Genomic DNA, 25,844 nt, shown 5'->3' with positions numbered 1-25,844 from the left:
TTCAGCCCTCCTGTCGCTATCAGCATGGACTGCTTACTGAACAGTAGGTTTAACTTATATAAATACATGGAGCAAGAAAATTCATCATCGGAATGATGTAATAATTGGCAAATACAAAAAAAGAGATGTTGTTTTAAGACCCATATGCCTTTCTGTAAAAGTAAAAATAGCCATAAAAGTAGTCCATGTGATTTGTTCGCAATATTAGAACCCCGCTGAAGCCTTGTGATAGCTTTATGTTAGGAACAGGCCGCCTAACACAACGCATTATGCCTAACATATTTTCTTTTAACAACCTTTTGCATTCCACAGAAGTTTAAAAGTTTAAAAGCTAGGGATTAGAAATCAATACTTTTATTCAGCAAGGATGCATTATAATTGATCAAGTGCCAGTAAAGACATTTATGATGTTTCAAATGATATCTATTTCAACTTTCTATACATCAAATAATCAAGCAAAAAATCTCACTGTTTCCACAAAAAATTAAGCAGCACAACTGTTTTCAACATTGATAATAATAAGAAATGTTTTACTTGTATTCATTTGTAGCATTTAAAATGATCGATTGTAGTTTTGAATGCTTTATTATATTTAGCACAGAATTTCAATATCAGTTATCATTAGAACTTGAAAATAATTATAAGCTTACTTTATCAGTTTGATCATCCTTAAAACACAGTAAATTACAGTAAATTAACAGCCCTTAAGTCAACAAACACCAAATTACTTTAAAATACAGGTGCTGGTCATATAATTAGAATATCATCAAAAAGTTGATTTATTTCACCAATTCCATTCAAAAAGTGAAACTTGTATATTATATTCATTCATTACACACAGACTGATATATTTCAAATGTTTATTTCTTTTAAATTTGATGATTAAAACTGACAACTAAGGAAAATCCCAAATTCAGTATCTCAGAAAATTAGAATATTGTGAAAAGGTTCAATATTGAAGACACCTGGTGCCACACTCTAATCAGCTAATTAACTCAAAACTCCTGCAAAGGCCTTTAAATGGTCTCTCAGTCTAGTTCTGTAGGCTACACAATCATGGGGAAGACTGCTGACTTGACAGTTGTCCAGAAGACGACCATTGACACCCTGCACAAGAAGGGCAAGGCACAAAAGGTCATTGCAAAAGAGGTTGGCTGTTCACAGAGCACTGTGTCCAAGCACATTCATAGAGAGGCAAAGAGAAGGAAAAGATGTGGTAGAAAAAAGTGTACAAGCAATAGGGATAACCACACCCTGGAGAGGATTGTGAAACAAAACCCATTCAAAAATGTGGGGTAGATTCACAAAGAGTGGACTGCAGCTGGAGTCAGTGCTTCAAGAACCACTACGCACAGATGTATGCAAGACATGGGTTTCAGCTGTCGCATTCCTTGTGTCAAGCCACTCTTGAACAACAGACAGCATCTCGCCTGGGCTAAAGACAAAAAGGACTAGACTGCTGCTGAGTGGTCCAAAGTTATGTTCTCTGATGAAAGTAAATTTTGCATTTCCTTTGGAAATCAGGGTCCCAGAGTCTGGAGGAAGAGAGGAGAGGCACACAATCCACGTTGCTTGAGGTCCAGTTTAAAGTTTCCACAGTCAGTGATGGTTTGGGGTGCCATGTCATCTGCTGGTGTTGGTCCACTGTGTTTTCTGAGGTCCAAGGTCAACGCAGCCGTATACCAGGAAGTTTTAGAGCACTTCATGCCTCCTGCTGCTGAGCAGCTTTATGGAGATGCAGATTTCATTTTCCAACAGGACTTGGCACCTGCACACAGTGCCAAAGCTTCCAGTAGCTGGTTTAAGGATCATGGTATCCCTGTTCTTAATTGGCCAGCAAACTCGACTGACCTTAACCCCATAGAAAATCTATGGGGTGTTGTGAAGAGGAAGATGTGATATGCCAGACCCAACAATGCAGAAGAGCTGAAGGCCACTATCAGAGCAACCTGGGCTCTCATAACACCTGAGCAGTGCCACAGACTGATCGACTCCATGCCATGCCGCATTGCTGCAGTAATTCAGGCAAAAGGAGCCCCAACTAAGTATTGAGTACTGTACATGCTCATACTTTTCATGTTCATACTTTTCAGTTGGCCAAGATTTCTAAAAATCCTTTCTTTGTATTGGTCTTAAGTAATATTCTAATTTTCTGAGATACTGAATTTGGGATTTTCCTTAGTTGTCAGTTATAATCATCAAAATTAAAAGAAATAAACATTTGAAATATATCAGTCTGTGTGTAATGAATGAATATAATATACAAGTTTCACTTTTTGAATGGAATTAGTGAAATGGACTTTTTGATGATATTCTAATTATATGACCAGCACCTGTACATCTTAATTTAAAGATTTGCACCAAAAGAGGTGGTAATAGCAAGGGAAATTGTCTTTCCTTCCCCTTATGTACAGACATGCGTAAAGAGCTTCTAGTGTAATGGCTAAAACACAGTAGGGTGGCCTGGTTAATCCCAAATGGAGGCTCACAGTACTGTCAGCAATGAGCTGCAAATGAGAGGTGGCGAGCAGACAGGGATGTTGACAGATATGTGCAGATGACTGCGCCTTAGCCTCGGGTAGAGGAACCGCCAGCCCTGATCTACCAGAGACACTACATCCAGAATCACCTGCTGTAGCCTCTGACGACAGATGCAGTGGAGCGTAGCAGAAACTGCTGAAGAGCTTGTGTTCACTGTTCCAAATCACAGAAAGAGCAAAAGCTATTCATCAAAGATGAATTAAATTGGGGTAGGACAGTCATACACCAACAGCTCCTCTAATGCAGGACGACACTGCTGACTCAATGTGTTAACACACACATCAGACGCAGAGGGTTTTACACCAGCACCAGCACCATGACTCATGACTTTTTCACACCTATCTTCTTACCTTGGGTTGCACTAGACACACAGGAAAGGGTAATTTAACACTATAGATTCAACTCGGGGTAAAAAGGTTTAGTAGTGTAAAGTGTAACTCGCTAACTAACCCTAACTCACTAAGCATAATCCACGTGAAGTGGCAAAGTCAGGCAGACTGTCGGGCAAGAAATCCAGACGTTCGCCTATCATCCATCAACCTCAAATATGGCTTATCATTTGAAACATGTAAATAATAGCAACTTTACATGGCTGCTCGCTCTAACGTTAACCTAGATAAATGTGCGCTATTATATATCCAAGTGTTTGTAAGTATAGAGCGCTTTACTGCATGACATGGAGGCGTCGGTGCGATCACTTGCATTTTTTCAACTTAAAATACTCAGCGTCATTTTTTGTCATACAGATAAGAGTAATACATCATTCCAAACTGTTTTATTTGTGTACACTCACAATAACAACAAAACATTGTGCGTTTGTAAAATAAAGAAAACAGGATGCGCTTTCTGAACCGAAACTCATCATATAGGTTACTTGCCTCACAGACATAAGATATATATCTATAGAAACTTTGAATCGCTACTTTTAAACAAACCAATTCAAATCGAAAGCAAATACTCTCTGATTATGAAATCCATATGAAAGGTGCATTTCTCTCTAGGCATGTTCATCTTTGCAGCCAACATTGACTCAGAAAACACTAGTTTATTAATAAACAATTAAAATGTTATTTTATAATAATATGCTTATATAAACGTGCTATTTCTTTCCAACACATTTATAATCATTATTTTTGCCAGTGCTTTGCGCCAAGCTTTGAATGCAAGGCATAGGCTATATTCTGCCCTCCAGTATATTTAAGTAATTAAATTAATATAAACGTGCAATTAGTCAACTAATGGCTTACATTAATGACTACTAGTGCAGCCCTTTTTTATTTATTTATTTATTTATTTTTTTTTGAAAATCTAGTTCTTGTTATACAAGTTATATAAAGCGTTACACAAAACTGAATGAAACTTCTAATCCACATGACCTCCTTTTCTGATCAACAAACTCCCATGTTTGTTATGTTGCTGCTAAGTCTCCAGTACAGCTAAGCACAACCATTTCAACATGATGTCACTTGCAGCGCATTTGAGACCGACTTATTGATCTTAATATCAATTTCTCAACATGAATCATGACGAAGCTGCAAAGTCACTTAATAGGTATCGATTGTGGCTTTGGACAGGATTCAAAATGTATTAATTCACAGGAGACCAACGACAGACAATTAAAGGGTGAAAAAACAAAAGACTGTCATCTACTCTCCGCATTATGCAATGTATAGAAGCCTTTGTGAAGAGCAACAATATGGGCCAAGAAGAGTCAATCTGTTGTCAAAAAACACTGAAACTAACAGATGTCTTGATAAGATAATGTCTCTGAAACTTGGGCAACTATATACATCCGTCCTCATGTTACTGATGTCCTACATAGTTTAGGTGGATCATGTTGAATCTGCATAAACAAACAAGATGAAAGTAAGATAAGCAAAAGACACCAACAAAGAGTTTTGTTGATACATGAGATAGCTAGCCTATAGAAGCTGTTGAGACGGATCCCATGAAAATAAAATTAACGTTTTCACGGCCTTTAGTCCATGTCTATAACCATTAAGGGTATTTATAGAGTCTTTAACTGCAGTTTTATTTCTTGTTTACTCATGGAATGACCGCACAGGTTTAGATTGCTATGACCTGTTAAAAATGTCAACAGGACCAAAATTCATGGCTTCAGCAGACAGAGTACGACCATTTGAAAACACAAAAGTGTTCCTTTTACCTTGCAAGCATTGAATTACGCTAATCCGCTTATTTGTCACTAAATGGTAAGCAACTGGACATGTGATAGTGGTACCTTCATTACGCCAAATTAGTCTGGAGTGCTCAGATCAATATTACCATCTAGTAAAACCACAATACTTAATTGCAGAAATGGTGCATTACTGCCACAAGACATTAGGCTTAAGTTTAATTACCACAGGACACAAGCATTGAAAAAGTGCAATGATATTCAGAATGGATGTCACAGCTTTTGGGCTGTAAAAACGCTGCAGTTTCAATGACCTGTTACTGATGTTTTATAGCAGAAAAAGTTTTCTTAAAGGCATTGTTCAGCCAAAATGAAAAATGTCATTATTTACTCAACCTTACGTCGTTCCAAACCCATAAGACCATTTATTTTGCAGAATCGCCAAAAAAAAAAGATAGTTTAAAAAATGTGGCTTTTTGTCTATACAATGGAAATCAATGGGGTGCGGTGTTGTTTTGGACCCAATTGACTTTCTCTGTATAGACAGAAACAAACATTATTCAAAATATTTTCATACACTATATTTTCATAAAGTCATACACTCTTAGAAAACAATGCTCATTGGGGTTCAATATAGAACCATAGGGTTCTTGATTCAGTTTAAAAAGAACTCTTTATGCGAATAGGTTCTATTTAAAGGGATAGATTACCCTAAAATTAAAATGAAGTCATCACTATAAATTAATTTTCATTTTAGGGGGAACTAACCCTTTGAGCAAAAATGTCTTAAATTATTAATGGTAATTTAAAGGTGCCCTAGAACTAGTTTTTACAAGATGTAATATAAGGTGTCTCCTGAATGTGTCTGAAGTTTCAGCTCAAAATACCCCATAGATTTTTTTTTAATTAATTGTTTTAACTGCCTATTTTGGGGCATCATTAACTATGCACCGATTCAGGCTGCGGCCCCTTTAAATCGCGCTCTCCCTGCCCCCGAGCTCTCGACTATAATACAGTGCATTTACAAAGTTCACACAGCTAATATCACCCTCAAATGGATCTTTACAAGATGTTCGTCATGCATACTGCATGCATGCGTCAGATCATGTGAGTATAGTATTTATTTGGATGTTTACGTTTGATTCTGAATGAGTTTGATGGTGCTTCGTGGCTAAAGCTAACATTACACACTGTTGGAGAGATTTATAAAGAATGAAGTTGTGTTTGTGCATTATACAGACTGCAAGTGTTTAATAATGAAAATAGCGACGGCTCTTGTCTCCGTGAATACAGTAATAAACGATGGTAACTTTAACCACATTTAACAGTACATTAACAACATGCTAACGAAACATTTAGAAAGACAATTCACAAATATCACTAAAAATATATCATGTAATCATGGATCATGTCAGTTATTATTACTCCATCTGCCATTTTTTGCTATTGTCCTTGCTTGCTTACCTAGTCTGATGATTCAGCTGTGCACAGATCCAGACGTTAATACTGGCTGCCCTTGTCTAATGCCTTGAACATGAGCTGGCATATGCAAATATTGGGGGCGTACATATTAATGATCCCGACTGTTACGTAACAGTCGGTGTTATGTTGAGATTCGCCTGTTCTTCTGAGGTCTTTTAAACAAATGAGATTTACACAAGAAGGAAGAAACAATGGAGTTTGAGACTCACTGTATGTCATTTCCATGTACTGAACTCTTGTTATTCAACTATGCAAAGGTAAATTCAATTTTTGATTCTAGGCCACCTTTAAATATTTGTACTGATAAAGTATGTTTATGAGCTGTTTAACCACAATTAAAAAATAATTTAAAAAAATTAATTAATTAAAACTAAATCCATAAAAATGATCCTATGAAGGGAACACCTAACAGGTTCTTTATATGAAACGCATGATAGAACCCTTCTATATAGAAGCTTTTCCTCTAAGGGGCCGTTTACACGACACTGTTTTCAACTAAAAACTGAAAACTTTTTATGTGTTTTGGCCATTCATTTACACGACAATGGTGTTTTGGGGGCCTGAAAACAAACTTCAACAAAGTGCACATTTTTAAAAACGGTTACTGTCTCTGTGTAAACTACAAAAAAACGCAAATTTGTGAAAACAGTGATATCATGTGCATTCGTATTATGTGTTCAGTCTATAGACGTATAGTTTTTCTTTACAAAGTCAAATCGGCAACTACTGGACTGGCAGCATAATACAGTGTTTTTAGTCGTTTTCGCAAATCTGTTTGAACAGGGATCATTTTGACAACATTGTCCTCTGTACGTGAAAAATGCAAAGGAAAAACTTTTCCGTTTTTAGTACATCGTTGTTGTGACTCAAAGAGCGTGCAGGTTTGGAATGACATGAAGATAAGTAAATGATAACAATTTTAATTTTGGGTGAACTATCATTTTAAAGACCCTGCTTAAACAGGAAGTTTGGAGTTCTTCCCTTTAAAAAAATATTACATAATAATAAATGTTCATTTTGTTTGTGACTACACTAGCATTTAGATGCCCTCAAAGCTAACAGACATGGACTAAAAGCCACAAAACTATCCATTTGATTTCAAAAGGTAGGGTCTTTATGAAAACAATAAAGTGGTAGTAAAAATGCACAGAAATTTATTTCTGATGTAACACCGAGTAATCGTTTAAGTTAAATGCAGCAAAAATAGTTGGTGTGCTTTGAATCCGCCTCAAAACAAGGAGGACAAAACCATGACATGTTAAGGCAGAGCAGCTGCAAAAGCCATCAGATCTCAGCTGCGGCCCTGTGCTCGAGTTCATGATGTCTCTTCTACAGACCAGCTCCATGACTGAGCAACATTGCATCTTTTTCTCTGATGAGCTGGAGTCTTGCAGTTCGCCCCTGTTACCAAGGAAACCTCGTTATTGAGAGGCTTGCGACTTCAAAGCCATTTCTACAGCTATCCAGATACTGTACAGAAATGGCAGGAAGACTTGCATTCAGAGCGTATAATAAAAAAACCCACAGTGGCCTGCAAGGACATCATGTGAAGGAGACAGCCGAATTAATCAAAAACACAGACGGTCGCTGTGAGAAAAATCCAAGTAATGAGCAAGGCTAAATGCTCCTCTTACACTGATTTTGAAGCACTCCAGGCAGTTGTTTTATATGCAAATGTTTGCAGTAGGATGAGCATTTTGAGTGATTTTGTAGTCGAGTGCTCTGACACTTAGAATGAGCAATCAAATTAAAACTCCAATGTATCTAACTTCTTTTATATTTAAAGACATCACATTTTTTAGCATTTCACACGCTTATTCAGAAAAACGAGGGGATACATGGAGAAAGTCAGAGCCTTTTGCGCACGATTGCTGATACCGGTCTGACAAGCGACAGTTTCTCGTGTGCTTCTCGCTTTCTTTCCACAATATAAGCAGATTCTCATTTGGTGGGATGCATGACTCTAACGAGAACCAAATATACAATACTGCCACACTTGGATGCTCCTGTGGGCATAAACCATCACCTCTCATCACTTCAATAATGTATCCACAATGTCACAAACTGCATTCTGCTATACCCATGAGATTTAGGTGAGAGATTCAATGTGAAAGTACATTTTATTGTTGCCTACGGCAGTAAAAAACAATTTGCAAGGAATTCGAGTGGTGTTTTGCCAGTCAATTAGCAATGATGACGCTGTGGGATTACAAATTTGTTCTATGTTATATTTAGGTTCCAATGTAATAGTATATGAACTGAAAACTTTATGTATATTGTGGCAAGGCAGGCAGACCAGGTGTCTGAGACACTAACCTTTTGTCTCATGCATTTCCTGACCATGTGGCATGACCAGCTCAAGATACAGCTGTGCTTTTGTCTCTATGATAATGTAAAGGTATAGGTGATACTGCCAGACTGATTGGATTAGCACCTATGCATTTGAATGACACATTTATGCTGATTAGATCATGGCTGGGAAATGTAGGCAATGATCTGATTCCTGTACTGCATTTGCATCCTTTGTTTAGATTGTCCACACCCCTACTCTATGTATCCCTCCCCCTTGAATGTATATGAACTACCAAGTCACTGCCTTAGTTAGATTTTGGATGACCACAGCGACGCACAGCGTGTTTCTCAATAAAGAGTAACTTCTGCTTCAAGAGATCCCAAAGTCTCCTGGTCTATGCTTCTGAGATTTCCAACAGTTTTGGTGCCGTGACCCGGATAGAGCTTCTCACCTCAAATCAGATTGGAACTTCAAGCACAACAAAGATCTGATCCAAAGGAAGATCCAGGCTGAATTTTCCTGTTCACCCAAGGGTTGGTGAGTGATACTCTATCCAAAAGAACCAAAGACCAGTACTAATGTGTTATCCTCTGCGCCGTCAGAGAAGAGTTAACAGACAGCTGTAGGGTTTGGTTAACTAAGTTATCCTCTAAAAATGTTCTTTTAGAGATGAAGTTTATCCTCTGTTTAGGCAGGGAAGTTTAGCATCACATGCTAATAATTAGGTATCCTCTGTTCAGGCAGGGAAGAATTAGTGTAAAGTGCTAATAATTTGTGTTGTCCTCTGTTTTATCAGGGAAGGTGGTGTGTTAACAGAATAGCCATCCTCTACTTTGCTAGAGAAGAAGGTTCATCCTCTGTTAATTCAGGGAAGGTTATAACTGTTAAAGTGTGGTAGCAAGTTGTTTCAACTCTGCTCGTCAGAGAAGGTTGAATACATTACGATGTGTATTAACTAGATTAACCTCTGCTCTGTCAGGGAAGTGTTGAAGTGTATTGTTGTGCCAGAAAGACATTACAAAATGTTGAGAAAGAATGCTAGACTAATTCCAACAACTGAGAAAGGTGGACTAGCTACCCCTTTATGGACAGATAGTGAGTTCAAATCATTGTTAGGAAAACACATGGACTCAATAGTGACTGAGTCAGTCAGATTGGATTTGACAAAGAAATTTGGGATTCATCCAGGAAAAGTTTGGTCTATTGGAGAATGCAAAAAGGTACTTGGTGCTTGTATTCGGAAGAAAAATATGATGGGCATTATCTGCTGCCACAGAGAATTTACTCTATCCATTGCACAAGACCAAATTCAACGTATTGCTAAGTTAGAAGAGCAGAACAAACAGTTGCACACTAGAGTGTCTCGTCTCACTCAGAAGTTGGGCCTTAACAAAGCCTCAACCAAATGTGACTCAAAAGACCAACAGTCAGATGAAAGCTATCCTGACTTACAGAGTTTCTGTATACTAGAGGGCAATAGCAATACTGGATTCATGGATAAAGATGTAAATGCAGTTGAAGTGTGTGGAGTGAGACAAAAGGCTCAGAGTAGGGCAAAAGGGGTTGACACAGTTCCATCTGTAACCCCCATACTGCAGTTACAAGCAGTCAGTACCGCTATAGGTCCTGAAGACATAGAAAGAATTGCTGAGAATTTGCCATCAGTGCATAGAAACTTTTCTGAGTTTAGGACAGAGTTGTCCAGAAAAATGAAGCTCTATGATATGTCCCTAGCTGAAGTCACACAGCTAATGTCACAAATCCTTAAAGAGTCAGAATTCAATGATTTTGAAAGTGCTGTAAATAATTCTGAGTTTCAGCATTCCAGCAAAGGCGAATTGAGAGAAGGAGTTCTGAGAGTGTTACAGAACCTTGTTGGACCAAAGGTAGACTGGTCAAAGATCACTAGTTGTGTACAGAAGGATGAAACTGTAAGTGAGTACACTGAAAGATTTTGTCAGTTAGCTGCAGCATACAGTGGAATAGCTGACACTCCAGATAAGGTGTTACAGGATAATGGACCACTGGTCCGCATGTGGTTTGATGGGCTCTCATCAGAATACAGAAATGCATTGCCTTTCTTAGACCTCACATGGTCCAATGGAACCCTGCAAAACAGCTTGGATAGGTTAGCTATTTGGGAAAGACACTCAGATGTCAAGACAAGAGTAAAGATTGCAGCAGCATCCTTTAAGGTCAACACAGAGAATCGACAGAAATGTAAACGTCCTAAGAGAGAAGGCAGTTGTCATTACTGTGGTAAACCTGGACATTGGATGAAAGAGTGTAGGAAAAACAAAAAGACATTAAAAGAAATGAACAGCTTTACTCAGCTCCTACTCAGTCTACTTGCTACACTGAAACTGCCCCTCCCCTCTTCTCCAAACTCTTGGAGCAACAGCTTGCTGACATGCTAACCATTTGGGCTGTGAGTGCTTAATTTCCCCAGTAATCTACTAGAAAGCTGAAAGACTCATTATGAACAAATGAAAGTTGACTGTCACTTCCACTATTTGGGGGACACTGGTTAAGTACACTCACAGCCTTAAATGTTATGCTACAGCACACTCCATTCACTTATCCATCCTCAATGGGTTATGATGTCTACTATGACTGATGTTTCAATGGAAGATGGAGATGTAGCACCTTAAATTTGCAAACTAACTACAGGGAGAGAATAGGACACACAGACCAGTGAGGAGCCCAGGGAAGAACCGAAGTGCATAAGGCCTCGGGGGCTAAACCCTGTGGTGAAGACTTCCTCATAGGTTTCCCCCTCTCTCAGTTTATCCCCACCTTACTGGTCTATAGGTGTCAAATTGATTAAGACTAGGTTAAGAAAAAGAAGAACAAAACCACTATACGATCACTAGAAGTTTATGATGATCAGAGTTAGACAGAAAAACTATACGATCATCAGAGGTCTAACGTACTAAAGTCTATGCATGAATACTGCTGGTCTGCTGTCTCTTTGTTTTCTTGTGTGCAGGTATGTGTATATGCCATGATGTCTCATAAGCAGCACCTGGTGTAAAACATCACCTCAGATATCCATGAACAACCTTCATGATGATGGAGTCATCTGAGCAACTCAGAATTGCACAACGACAAAGAATCATCTTGGGACAAACATGGAAATGGACTCTCCCGGGAACAGACTCCACAGCTATTCAGGCGCCATGGACTTTTAGGACTTCCACGCTTATGCTACATGGTTTTCTGTGTCATCATGTAGTTAATACAACATGTTACCACCCTGCGTTGTATATGTGTGTCAACAGTATACTCAAGTTAAAGAACAACACTTATGTAAATGTTGGACACGACACAGAATAAGATGTATGTGCCTGTAACTGTTACAAGTTGCATGACTGGAAGATGGAACTTATGTTAACAAACATATGTTATAGAAGGGATTTAAGAAGGTTTAAATTTGTATTATGTGAGAGTTATTAGAACTCTCAAAGGGGGAACTGTGGGATTACAAATTTGTTCTATGTTATATTTAGGTTCCAATGTAATAGTATATGAACTGAAAACTTTATGTATATTGTGGCAAGGCAGGCAGACCAGGTGTCTGAGACACTAACCTTTTGTCTCATGCATTTCCTGACCATGTGGCATGACCAGCTCAAGATACAGCTGTGCTTTTGTCTCTATGATAATGTAAAGGTATAGGTGATACTGCCAGACTGATTGGATTAGCACCTATGCATTTGAATGACACATTTATGCTGATTAGATCATGGCTGGGAAATGTAGGCAATGATCTGATTCCTGTACTGCATTTGCATCCTTTGTTTAGATTGTCCACACCCCTACTCTATGTATCCCTCCCCCTTGAATGTATATGAACTACCAAGTCACTGCCTTAGTTAGATTTTGGATGACCACAGCGACGCACAGCGTGTTTCTCAATAAAGAGTAACTTCTGCTTCAAGAGATCCCAAAGTCTCCTGGTCTATGCTTCTGAGATTTCCAACAACGCTCATGTTTTGTCTGAATCTACACTTTCACTGTTATTAGTTTCACTCAAAGCATCCTTGTTCACATTATTTAAAAACTCATGTAACTTCATGAACTTAATTTAACTGATTTTGTAGAGCAAATAGTTAATTTAATAAGGTAAATTAAAGGATTAGTCAACTTTTAAATACACTTTTCCTGATAAATTTACTCACCCCCATGTCATCCAAGATGTTCATGCCTTTCTTTCGTCAGTCGAAAAGAAATGAAGGTTTTTGATGAAAACATTCCAGGATTTTTCTCCTTACAGTGGATTTCAATGGCTACCAACAGGTTGAAGGTCAAAATTACAGTTTCAGTGCAGTTTCAAGGGCTTTAAACAAACAACGAAAAAAATACAACCGTTTATGCTTTATAAACAAAATATCGCCTTGAACGTACTTTCCGCTTCCGCATTCTTCATAACGCCTACGCTGAATGTTCTACGCCTTCCCTATTCAAGTTACGGAAAAAAACGAAACTGGCGCCGCGTTCGTTTCGTAAATAGAATAGGAAAGGCGTAGGACATTCAGTGTAAGCGTTATGAAGAATGCGGAAGCAGAAAGTACGTTCAAGGCGATATTTTGTTTATAAAGCATAAACGGTTGTATTTTTTTCTAAAATGACCGATCGTTTCGCTAGATAAGACCCTTATTACTCATCTGGTATCGTTTAAAGTCCTTGAAGCTGCACTGAAACTGTAATTTTGACCTTCAACCTGTTGGTAGCCATTGAAATCCACTGTAAGGAGAAAAATCCTGGAATGTTTTCTTCAAAAACCTTCATTTCTTTTCGACTGACGAAAGAAAGACATGAACATCTTGGATGACATGGGGGTGAGTAAATTTATCAGGAAAAGTGTATTTAAAAATGGACTAATCCTTTAAGTCAATAAATGTGTTCATCTTATGTAATAAACTTTTATAAATTTAACATAACATTATTAAAGGCGCGCTCGCCCTTCCGGTAGAAGTGCCCGTACAAGGAATTCCGCCCCATTTACGTCACACAGGCCCATACTCGAAAAAAAGACCCCGAAGTTCGTGAGGATTTGGAAGAGTATTTTTGGCACAGAAATACTCTGTCATACATCCAACTTGTGTTTTGAAACTTTGGCCATGATAATCCAACTCTTTAACAGTGTAAATAAGTCAGAATGCATGAAATAGCAAACTGCACATATAAATATTATGTAACAGTGACAAATTCAAATGATTTGTATTTACTTAAAGAAATTTTGTCAACTTTATTTGAATTTATTTTGTTCAAACAACTACATTGTTATTTGTACAAATGTATAGTTGCGTGGAACCCACTTGACACTGCAACAATCCAACATTTTTTTTTTTTTGAGTGCATCCATTTATTAAAAATGTCATTTATTTTATAACAAGTTATAGGTTTGGTTGTAAAATGTCATGTGGTGTGACCCCCCAGAATCTCAATGATAAGTATGAATTATTTCATTATATTTGTAATTTTTTGTAATATACACTACTGTTCAAAAGTTTGGGGTCAGTAAGATTTTAAAAAATTAACCCTTTTTATTCCATATGTTAATTTTATCAAAAGTGACATAAAATACATTGTTGACGTTACAAAAGATTTCTATTCCAAATAAATGCTTGTTCTTGTGAACTTTACTATTGATCAAAGAATCTTGGAATCAAACAAAATTATTAAGCAGCACAACTTCTTTCAACATACTGTATTTTTTATATATATTACTATATTTTTTTTATAGTTTTGAGAATGAGAATGAGAGACTTCTTTTAGAAACATTAAAATATCTTACCGACCCCAAACTTTTGAATGGTATATATTTTTTAATAATGATTAAAATGTCAATTTAATCATATAACAAATTTGTTATTACTTTGAGCTGATGGTTACACTACTTTTCTTGAAAATGGTATAAAAGTTATTCCAAATCGTATGAAACCACATTCAAAGAGTACATCTCAAGGCACAAAACACATATGGACCCTCTTATTGGTCATTGACCCACATGCTTAGTTTGCATGGATTTCAACACACCAAGGCCTGAAAAGTGCAGCACGAGCAAATGAGAGGCCTATACTGACCTATTCTGACAACACTGCAATACTTCAAGCACAGAGAAACCTGAGTTTAATGGATGTTAAAACGAGTCGAAATAAAACGGCTCATATTCTTTGCTTCTGAAGCTCAGCTTGCTTCTCAGACTTCAAAAATAGAGTCGCACTACAGTTCACAAATTTTACTGCACTCACTCTGTGTTACGGTCTGTCTGTACTGCACACCTTGTGAGCAGATCTTAGATCTTCACTGTTGTGTGTGTCGTACTCCATGTCGAAGGAGGGAAGGGGGGAGGCTTAACGACTGATCCATGCAGCTGTGTTTGATCCAGGGGAAATACACATTAATACGCTGCAGATGTGCTTCTCCCTCTGTCTCTCTCTCTCTCTCACAGCCTTGAGTCAGAAAGATGGATCTGGCTGTTGAAGGAGAGGGACTACAACAATAGCTTTTCAAAAGAATGCTGAATGAAATCTGCACTGCTTTATGGGGCACAGGCATGCACAAAACCAGCCAAACTGTGCTTTAACACACAAACAAACAAATGAAAGATGAAATACAAAACAATTACAAACAAACCGCACACTCCTGTGCCCAGTTTTAAAAGCCCCCCCCCCCATTTCTGAGCGAAACATCAAACATTCATGATTTTGCTCATGTGAGTCGAAACCTTTTTTAGCTTTACAGAATTTGTTAGTCGAATAATAGTCCTTTTCAAACAAAATGGGGCTTTGAAGATCACAGCATTATGGTGAGAAGAACAGCACGAGTTTTACTCAGCAAGAGAAACATATGGAACTGACAGAGATTGGTGCCAATTGAATCGCTGAGAATGATATGTCCAAAAAAAAAAGCAATTGCTCAACTAAAAGGAATCTTCTCTGTGTGGGAAAGAGAGAACAACTGTCATGGCAAGCAGAGCGTAACTGCAGAATAGTTCAAGGTTGACAACCGCTTCAGATTGTCATCGCAGAGATAGAGTATTAAAGGGACAGTTCATCCGAAAATTCATCCTCGTGTCGTTCCAAACCTGCATGACTTACATTTTTCTATGGAACACAAAAGAAGATATTCTGAAGAATGTTTTTTGCCAATGTAATGAAAATCATTGGAGTCCAAAAACAACATTGGACCAGGGGCGCAGGAAGACGTATTAGGTTGGGGGTGCTGTGTGTGCGTGCGCGTATTAAGTATTTTATATACTTAATAAAAAGAAGCATTTATTAAGTATATAAAACGCGTCAAAACTCTGGAAATCAACAAGCATATCGCTAAGAAAAAAAAAAAGAACAAAAATCGCTGAGAACACTGCATAGCTCATACACCAAGACATATATTAGCCTTAAACAAATAAAAAGTATAAAGTGTTTTTTTTCCAGTACATCCATGAGATTTCCATGTTCCACTTTAAAGTTACGTGTCACCTAGCCACAACCTACAGATCCCAGAATAAACCTTGATACATTATAATATTTGTTATTAAAGGTGCTCTCGAATGAAAAATTTAATTTATCTTGGCATAGTTAAATAACAAGAGTTCAGTACATGGAAATGACATACAGTGAGTCTCAAACTCCATTGTTTCCTCCTTCTTATATAAATCTCATTTGTTTAAAAGACCTCCGAAGAACAGGCGAATCTCAACATAACACCGACTGTTACGTAAGTCGGGGTGTACGCCCCAATATTTGTATATGCCAGCCCATGTTCCCAACATTATGAAAGGCATTATACAAGGGCAGCCAGTATTAACGTCTGGATGTGCACAACCAAATCATCAGACTAGGTAAGCAAGCAAGGACAATAATAACTGATATGATCCATGATTACATGATATTTTTAGTGATATTTGTGAATTGTATTTCTAAATGTTTCGTTAGCATGTTGCTAATGTACTGTTAAATGTGGTTAAAGTTACCATCGTTTATTACTGTATTCGCGGAGACAAGAGCCGTCGCTATTTTCATTTTTAAACACTTGCAAGTCTGTATAATTCATAAACACAACTTCATTCTTTATAAATCTCTCCAACAGTGTAGCATTAGCCGTTAGCCACGGAGCACAGCCTCAAATTCATTCAGAATCAAATGTAAACAATATAACAGTATACAATACTCACATAATCCGACGCATGCATGCCCCATGCATGACGAACACTTTGTAAAGATCCATTTGAGGGTTATATTAGCTGTGTGAACTTTGTTTAGGCACTGTTTAAGGCAAGCGCGAGCTCCGTGGGCGGAGAGCACGAGATTTAAAGGGGCCGCACAGCATAAATCGGCTCATATTTAATGATGCCCCAAAATAGGCAGTTAAAAAAATTAATTAAAAAAAATCTATGGGGTATTTTGAGCTGAAACATCACAGACACATTCAGGGGACACCTTAGACTTATATTACATCTTGTGAAAAAATGTTCGATGGCACCTTTAAAGTATCAACGACATTCAGAAGCATAAAAGCAAGCATAGGTGGTGCTGCGTGCGTGCATGATCTGGCATGGCAGAATGCGCGCAGCGAGCGTTCCTTCACAATCACTAAAAAGATGAAAGTTCGTCGCGATCTCACAACGCTTCAATGACTGCACAATGATTCTTTAATAATAATAATGTCTATACTTTTTTAATCAGGATTTGCCAGCATGCAAAGCATTCAGCACTGAACTAAAAATCTGTCGTTTTGAGCGGTGAGTGGATCCTAACATCTCACTGCGTTCCAGAAATCAATGGATTTGTCTGTGATTGGCTACATTGCTCAACGCTGCAAAAACGTTATTAGAAACTCTGCCAATGCTTGAGCCCGTACAGCATAGCCCATTTCAAGTGTTTATTACAAACAAATTATTAAATGATAAAAATGAATAAATGTAACTGAACAAAAATTTGCGTTGCATTTACTGTCCTGTGAAAACAGGGGGTGCTGCAGCACCCCCACTTCCCACGCCCATGCATTGGACCCCATTAATTTTCACTGTATTGACAAAAAACGCAGACATGAAGGTGAGTAAATAGTGACAATTTCATTTTTGGGTGAGCTATCTCTTTAAAAGCATTCACATTGGATTTTTAGAGACGTTCCGACCACAATCACATTCCTACAGCAGAAAAAAGGGCAACCGGGATGAAGATGTGGCCAGAAAACATTGCCCAGCCATGTCAATGCCACTGATAATTTTCCAAGGATAGGAATCTGACACAGCTTTTCCCCTCAAACCCTCTGACCCACAGATAGAGCTCGACAGGGGCCTCTTCCAGACCTTGGAAAAAAAAAAAAAACCTGCCACTCTTGACTGTGGTTTACTGCTCAAGTAGCATAAAAATGCTTTCCACCACAGTCAGCACTCCATCAAGTCATGCAATTTTCCTAAGTTTTGTGTCGTTTCAACCTGGAAAAAGACTAATATAGTGAATATTTATATTGGCCCTGTCATAGTGAATGACAAGACCACCTAGCCCACCTTGAGTGGCACGGTATTCATTATTTAGTAAGGCATGGGTACAGTGCTACAACCAGAAATGTTTCCCTCAGGCACATCTGTAAATCACAGCACCTCGAAACCTGTCTGCTCAAGAAACACAAAGAGCCTGGAGCCACTTTTACAATCTTAAAGGCTCTTTCGGAGTATTAAACACATTTTATATTCTTTTTTTCCATAGTTTAGCATATGATTTCGTCATTAACCGCTGCAAATGGATAGCAGCTGTGAGGGAGTGTGGTGTAATACTGCTGATGTAAGAACGGAGCCCAAGTTCCCTTTACTAAAACGAGATTTCTAGTCAGAGCGAGAAGAAAGGGACACTCCGAGGTAATATGTAATCTTCACATTAGAAAGAAATTATGCATAATGAAGTGGAATTAATATAAAACAATGCTAATGTCGGAATGGTTGGTCAATCAACAGACTCGGCTCATAATAGAATGTACATTTATTAAGGTTTGACAGCAGTAAGCTGGGTCTATATCCACCAGTGAACCATGAATCATTAGCAATCAATAACCTCAGAGAAATAATGATGACAAAATGAATACAATAGGGTGTCAATCAATGTTTGGTCCTTTATAAAGAACACCCACTTCATCTTCATAATGCAAGTCTCTCAAACACAGCTGTCAACAAAACAAAATGGCCAATATTTAACTACTTATTCTTAATTTAAGACTGATTTGTCTTATTTGAGATAGGTGATGTTTGAGATTTCTAGCCTCTAGCATTATAGGCAATATAACAAAAAAAAATTATATATATAAATCCCAGAGGTGCAACTCACACCCAAGTACCCGTTTCACACATGGAGCTGCTCGCGCCTGCATGATGTGTGGAATGTAAATGGCTTTTAATACTTGGACGGAAGAAAGTAAAAAGTAAATACTGAGCACAAAAGCTAAGCAATACCAAATCCTCTGATCCCAGTCTCATAACATAAAGCCTAGCTTGAAGAACACTTTTAACCCGCATATGTGGCAATGTGCCTGATCTAATAATAGCAGCAAGATGATTTAGTTGCGGATGGAGGAAAATGAGGTCGAGGTGCTTTAAGGTACAACTGAAAAAAGTCACCACAGAAGATAGTTTGTGGCGATTCTCACCCTTCTAGTGTTATCCAGGACGAGGGGGTCGGGCCGGCCGTAGTTCGGAGGGTTGGCGTGTGGATCATAACCGAGCCTGGCCAGCATGGGGGCGATGACAGGCATGTCCCGCAGTACATCCGGGGGGATCTTACCCACCCACTTGGATAAGGCCTCCACGTTGACAGGCTTGATCACCTGGTCTGTAGATCTCTCTACTCTGTAAAAGAAAAGAAGTGTGTCATCGGGGCAGGAACACATACACAGGTGCTTTGCAGTCTTACCACAGTGGACTAACTGGGTCTGATTAGATCAAGCAAATGCAATTAAAGAAAGCTCTAGGCTGTGTGTAATGCTTGAAATGAATGGTCTTTCACTCTCCCAAATGCATCACATGTCATATTGCACACTGTCCTTGTATTTTATTAAGGTACAATGACATTGATGGATGTTTCTTGACACAGAAGTCACACAGAGTTTCAATGGCTTTACGCTGACATAAAATATCTTAGCGTTTTTTTTTTAACCCTAATAAATAATTATAGTTTCGTTTTTACTGCTTACTATAGAGCATATCCCACTTTCTAACAGCAGAACCTGCTAAATAAGCTGCTTCCATCACTGCACCATAAAATGTTTATGGATTCAAATTTGAAGAGATATTAAAAATGAATCAGGCATTATGTCACACCCTGGGTAAATTATTCATATGTCTGAAATGAAATATTTACAAACCCATGGATAAACCAGTAGATGTCAGATTTTTTTTTTTTAGAGAGAACACATAGGTGTGGCTTACTCGTTAGGAGGATAATAGTTTACATAACACTAATATTTGCATAGAGATTAAATAAACCTTTTTTCCAAGAAAATTGGAAAAACTACTGGACACTCATCATTGTTCTCCTATGATAGCAGATGGGAACAGCAAATATTGGGTCAATCTCACAAAGCCTGCCAAGAACATGTGCAGGTCATATTACCCCTGAAAATCAAATGAAAATTATTTTTTCTTAACAATTAAGCACATTATCCCCTCCATCTCATTATTATAATATATTGAAATAATTAAATAATTATGCATCATTTTACTATGTGTGTGCTATTTTTAATTTGTTAATTTTATTTAAAAAGTAAAGTGTAGACAATAATGATAATTTTTTACATTACGTTAATCAGACTTTTTGGTGGAAATGTGTGAAGTGAAGTGAAGTGAAGTGAAGTGAAATAAAATTAACACAAAATACATTTAAATGAATGTGTATGGGTCATTGACAAATAAGGTTTTTAAAAGTGTAAAAAAAAAAAAAAAAAAAAAAAAAAAAAAAAAATCACATAATGTAGATATAATTCATTTTTAAGTTTTATTAAGTGTTTACAATGAGATTATGTGGTCTTTATAATCAATTGACACTGCTTTTGTCATTTTTGACAAGATCGACAAAATTTGTCACCACAAAAGTAATTCAGTTTAACCAAAATTACAGTTTTACAGAATGACACATTTGGTTATAATGACGATATTTTTAAACAATGATAACAGACTAATATTTAGCTAGCTAGTAAAAGGACAATCAAAGTACAAGTTTTTAAAATATTTTCCATGTGTTATAGGGGTTGTACCAAATGGCCTGATGTTTCAGGACATGCGTATGAACAAGAGAAAATATTTTTTTCAAATAGTTAAAAGAGAGTAAGTTACTTTGCTTCATGACTATGTGGCCCTTTGCAGGTGTCTGTATGATGTCACATCCTGTCACATGATATTGACCGCATGACTTGATCCAAAATGGTACCTTTATATCGGTTACTCCGAATGACATCAATGAAATTCATTTTTCCGGACATTCTTTCTTATAACAAAGCAACGACTTCTACACACAATATACCAGTTTGCACTATGTTGATATATGAGGTCATGCCAGAATAAAAAAATATATACATTTATTACATTTTAAGATATTTTAATCAAATGAAATGGCTGTATTGGCCTTTGGAGAGACCAAATGACCTTTTGACACTTCAAAATCTTTAAAATACCTTTATATGTAGCAAAATATAATTAAAACCTTTTTGATTCAATAAAAGAGATCTAGTTGTACTACCTCACTTTGGATGTCATATCTTTGTTTTGCTTTTTATTATTAAGTCCTTTGGACAAAAAAATGTGCTGTTACGTCATTGACCTGTATATAAAATAATATTTTGTTGAAAGAATATTATATATATAATAAATATTTATATATATAATAATAAAAAGCAAAACAAAGATATGACATCCAAAGTAAGGTAGTACAACTAGATCTCTTTTATTGAATCAAAAAAAAAAAAAAAAATTATATATATATATATATATATATATATATATATATCATTGACCTGTATATGAAATAATATTTTGTTGAAAGAATATATATATATTTTTTTTTTTTTTTTTTTTTTTTTTTTTTTAGATTTTTAATGTTTTTAAAAGAAGTTTCGTCTGCTCACCAAGGCTACATTTATTTAATTAAAAATACAGTAAAAACAGTAATATTGTGAAATATTATTACAATTTAAAATAACTGTTTTCTATTTGAATACATTTCACAAAGTAATTTATTCCTGTGACGCAAAGCTGAATTTTCAGCATCATTACTCCAGTCTTCAGTGTCACATGATCCTTCAGAAATCATTCTAATATGCTGATTAGTGGTTCCAAACTTTTGGACTGTACTGTGTATATATATATATATATATATATATATATATATATATATATATATATATATATATATATATATATATATATATATATATATATATATATATATATATATATATATGAAAACAAAGTGAAAGTGAAATATGACCTGGATATGTTTCACAAATGCTCACTCACTCTATCCAACTTTCAATGCTGCCTATTTTTCGGGCTGAGATGTCTGCAGTTGGAGTTGGATAGAGTCATTGAGGCCATATTCCCAGTTTTATTATTTCTTCCCTCATAGAGAACACTGACTCCAGATGGGAAACAGATTATAATACTCAATCCCCATCTGCAGCCAAGACACGGGGGATCGTCAGCTTCACATCAGAGTGCTGTTTGGATCCAGTGCAAAACAGCCCGTGAACACCCTGAGCCTATAATCCCTCAATACAGCAAACAATGACACAAAACCAGCGGCAAGACTCATGCTGGCACGCTTATGAGTGTGTGTGTTTGGGTGTGCATTTGTTAAACCAAGCAAATGACCCAGAAGTCATTGTGCCTTGTCATGCCTCCTCAGACATCACTCACAGGGACTGGAGACAGTCATGTGCTGCCATACTCTTCATAAACACAACCGTAATGTCTAATATTTTGAGGTGTGTATATGGCAACCTACAAATTTTAAAGGGAAGAACATCTAGTCCTCATCTCCTCTTATTCCTGGAATGCAAGAACACAGCGGTCTATGAGTTATTGAATTCACCTTCCCATCACACCCTCCCCGACCTCAGCCTCAGCGTTAAAGACCTGCACTCCCCAGGCACCACAAAGTCCATTTATACTGGCAAGCCGCTCCGCTGTACATTTCATTGTTCAAGTCCCTGGCCGACGCAGTCCTTCACTTCTCTAATCCATTTACATTGGAATTGCACTTCGGCTGCAACATGATTAATAGATTTACTGTTTCCCAGGACATAAAGGACTGTTTTCTTTCTTTGCTGCAGTTATTTTCCTCAGTGGAAAACTCAAAGTCATTCATTAAAACACAGAAAAGGCAAGCACAAGTAAGCGTGGACAGGAGGAAAAGCCATTTCTGACAGCCTGGCAGCTGATGCGTCATGCTATTCTCTAGAAAATAACATCCTCTGTTCCGCAGTTGCTATGGCCAACACATGCCAAACACGCAGTCAGCCTGCACTGACGCTCATTGGTATGAATCTCTTTATGATGCACAGTTGACACCCTTTGAGGTGAGATTTGCATCTGTAATCTTTGTAAAAGCACAAATATAATATATGATATGACAACTGCAGGGATGTGGCTGCAGCAGCCACAGAACAAGGATGCAAATAATATGTTTGATTTAACCAGAACTGGTTTATTTCGTGACAATGTGTTTAATGAATAACATTTTTGCATTTAGCAGACTATTTTATCCAAATCAACTTACAATAGAGCTACGTTGTCATAGAGCCAACAATATTCAAAATGAACTGCTAATATATATATCAATATTTGCTTTTAAAAAACAAGATGACAAAAAAATTATTTAGGTATTTTAATTAATTGAACCCTAATAAGGAATATACATAGCGATGCACTGATGTTAAAATTCTGGCCAATATTGATAATGATGATTGATTTTCATGGCCATTATGGACCATAATATTTTGTCTACTTAAATTAAAAATCAAACACTAACAACTAAAGTAAATCATTTTAAATGTTAAAAGTGAAATGGATATTAATTTTGGGATTTGCTTACATACCATAATATTGAACAGTTTTTTTTTTAATTATTAGTTAAAAGTAGCAGTTTTTTTATTTTTTTTATAGTTTTTTTCAATCGCTTTGGCTCAATTCTTGAATGAGAATTGTTTTCTCTCAAAACAATGAGCTCAGATCATGCAAAATGATCCATTCATCAAAATCTGTCAGATACGCATGTATATTCCATAAATATGTTTGTAATGTCTGCTAAATTGGCAAATGACCCGCCATTGTAATGAAATAGGAATCACAATCTTACCAGTCAACCAATCAAGTATATATGGAGTTTGCCCAGCACAATCACTAGCATTTTTGAACATGGAGGAACGTCTTAACCCTAAACAACAGCGGCTACGGCAGTACAGCATAATACATTTGTATGTATTCAGTACATTTATTTTTGTAGAAATGTGTTACATGTAAACTGAAAATTCACAGTTGCTTGTTGTGGAAGAATGTAATTGTTGTGATATGTAAGAATGTGTGGTGGTTTTAAAGCATGAACTCAATGTTTTGGGTGAGTAACTACATTTTGCACACATGCAATAGAGTTCTGATGTTCCAGCGAACAGTTGTGACAATTGCACTTACAGTGTAGAGAAGGTTAAGACTCGAAAAACATGCAAAGCGATAACTAAATAAATAGTATAAGGTCACTCTGATGTGGCATTTAAATTTCTATTTACACTCAGTGCAAATAATGCTATTTGCACTGAGTGTAAATAGAAACTTAACGCTATTTACACTAGCTCCGCACCCACCAATGTCTAGTTGGGGCACTGAAGTTTAAAAAAAATAATGTTCTAAAAGTGGAAATAAACTGCCTAACGAGTGTTTAATAATATTAAAAGTGTTTAGTGGGTAGGGTTAGGGAAAGGTGAAGGGAGGGTTTTTATTCTCCCAATAAGGCAGCATCCATTTAATAATTTTAATAAATATAATCATTTACACTCTATGATATTATTGCATCCTGTTAATGTACAAAAATACTGAGGTGCAAATAATATCTGTCAATATAAAGTATAGATAGCATCTAATTACTATTTACACTTTTGCAAAGAACTGCTACTTTTACATGGCATAATAGAATACAATCACTATTTTCACTTAGTGTAAATAGCATCTATCGATAAGAAAATATGCTATTTTCACTTTGTGTAAATAGCATCTATCGATAAGAAAATATGCTATTTTCACTTAGTGTAAATAGCATCTATCGATAAGAAAATATGCTATTTTCACTTAGTGTAAATAGCATCTATCGATAAGAAAATATGCTATTTTCACTTTGTGTAAATAGCATCTATCGATAAGAAAATATGCTATTTTCACTTAGTGTAAATAGCATCTATCGATAAGAAAATATGCTATTTTCACTTATGTAAATAGCATCTATCGATAAGAAAATATGCTATTTTCACTTTGTGTATATCTATCGATAAGAAAATATGATAATTAAATAGCATAGAGAAAATTGCTATTTTCACTTTGTAAATAGCATATCGATAAGAAAATATGCTATTTTCACTTAGGTATGCATATATCGTAAGAAAATCTATTTTCACTTAGTTCTGTTATGATTGATAATTGCTATGATATTGGTTCTGTTCTGTTCTATGATATTATTGCATCCTGTTAATGTACAAAAATACTGAGGTGCAAATAATATCTGTCAATATAAAGTATAGATAGCATCTAATTACTATTTACACTTTTGCAAAGAACTGCTACTTTTACATGGCATAATAGAATACAATCGCTATTTTCACTTAGTGTAAATAGCATCTATCGATAAGAAAATATGCTATTTTCACTTAGTGTAAATAGCATCTATCGATAAGAAAATATGCTATTTTCACTTAGTGTAAATAGCATCTATCGATAAGAAAATATGCTATTTTCACTTAGTGTAAATAGCATCTATCGATAAGAAAATATGCTATTTTCACTTAGTGTAAATAGGACCACTATAGTCAAATATGATTGATAATTGCATAGAGTTTGTATTAGCGGTATGGTTCTGTTCTGGGCAAGAACTACCTGCGCATCCATTCAGCTTAGCATGGATAAGAGCAGGGAGGGCAGCAATAACCCCCCTTAGGGTAAACAGAACAGAACCAACATGCAGATATCATTAATGTCGATAATTTAACACACATATTTTAAGAATTGGTCTGATTCAGGGGAATCATAAGGCCAATCCTGACTGACGAGAGGGGGAGCTGGGGATGGAGGAGGGTAATTAGCTCCTGAGAAATCCGATAGCTGCTGATAATACTGAGGTGCTTATATATGATGCT

The 25,844-nt window shown here is 36.6% G+C and overlaps 1 protein-coding gene across 4 annotated transcripts in view; it reads right to left on the bottom strand.

Moving 5' to 3' along the window:
- tpst1 (tyrosylprotein sulfotransferase 1) overlaps positions 1 to 25,844 on the bottom strand; it is a 57,191-nt gene that overhangs the window by 8,128 nt on the left and 23,219 nt on the right. For all 4 annotated transcript variants that reach the window (XM_048159905.1, XM_048159906.1, XM_048159904.1 and 1 more), the window contains one exon: positions 19,104 to 19,302. In XM_048159905.1, the coding sequence (XP_048015862.1) occupies positions 19,104 to 19,302 (199 nt within the window). The remainder of the gene's footprint in view (positions 1 to 19,103; positions 19,303 to 25,844) is intronic.

The sequence above is a fragment of the Megalobrama amblycephala genome, linkage group LG16 (genome assembly GCF_018812025.1).
Source record: "Megalobrama amblycephala isolate DHTTF-2021 linkage group LG16, ASM1881202v1, whole genome shotgun sequence".
Classification (NCBI taxonomy): domain Eukaryota; kingdom Metazoa; phylum Chordata; class Actinopteri; order Cypriniformes; family Xenocyprididae; genus Megalobrama; species Megalobrama amblycephala.
This window is presented reverse-complemented; position numbering and strand designations above follow the sequence as displayed.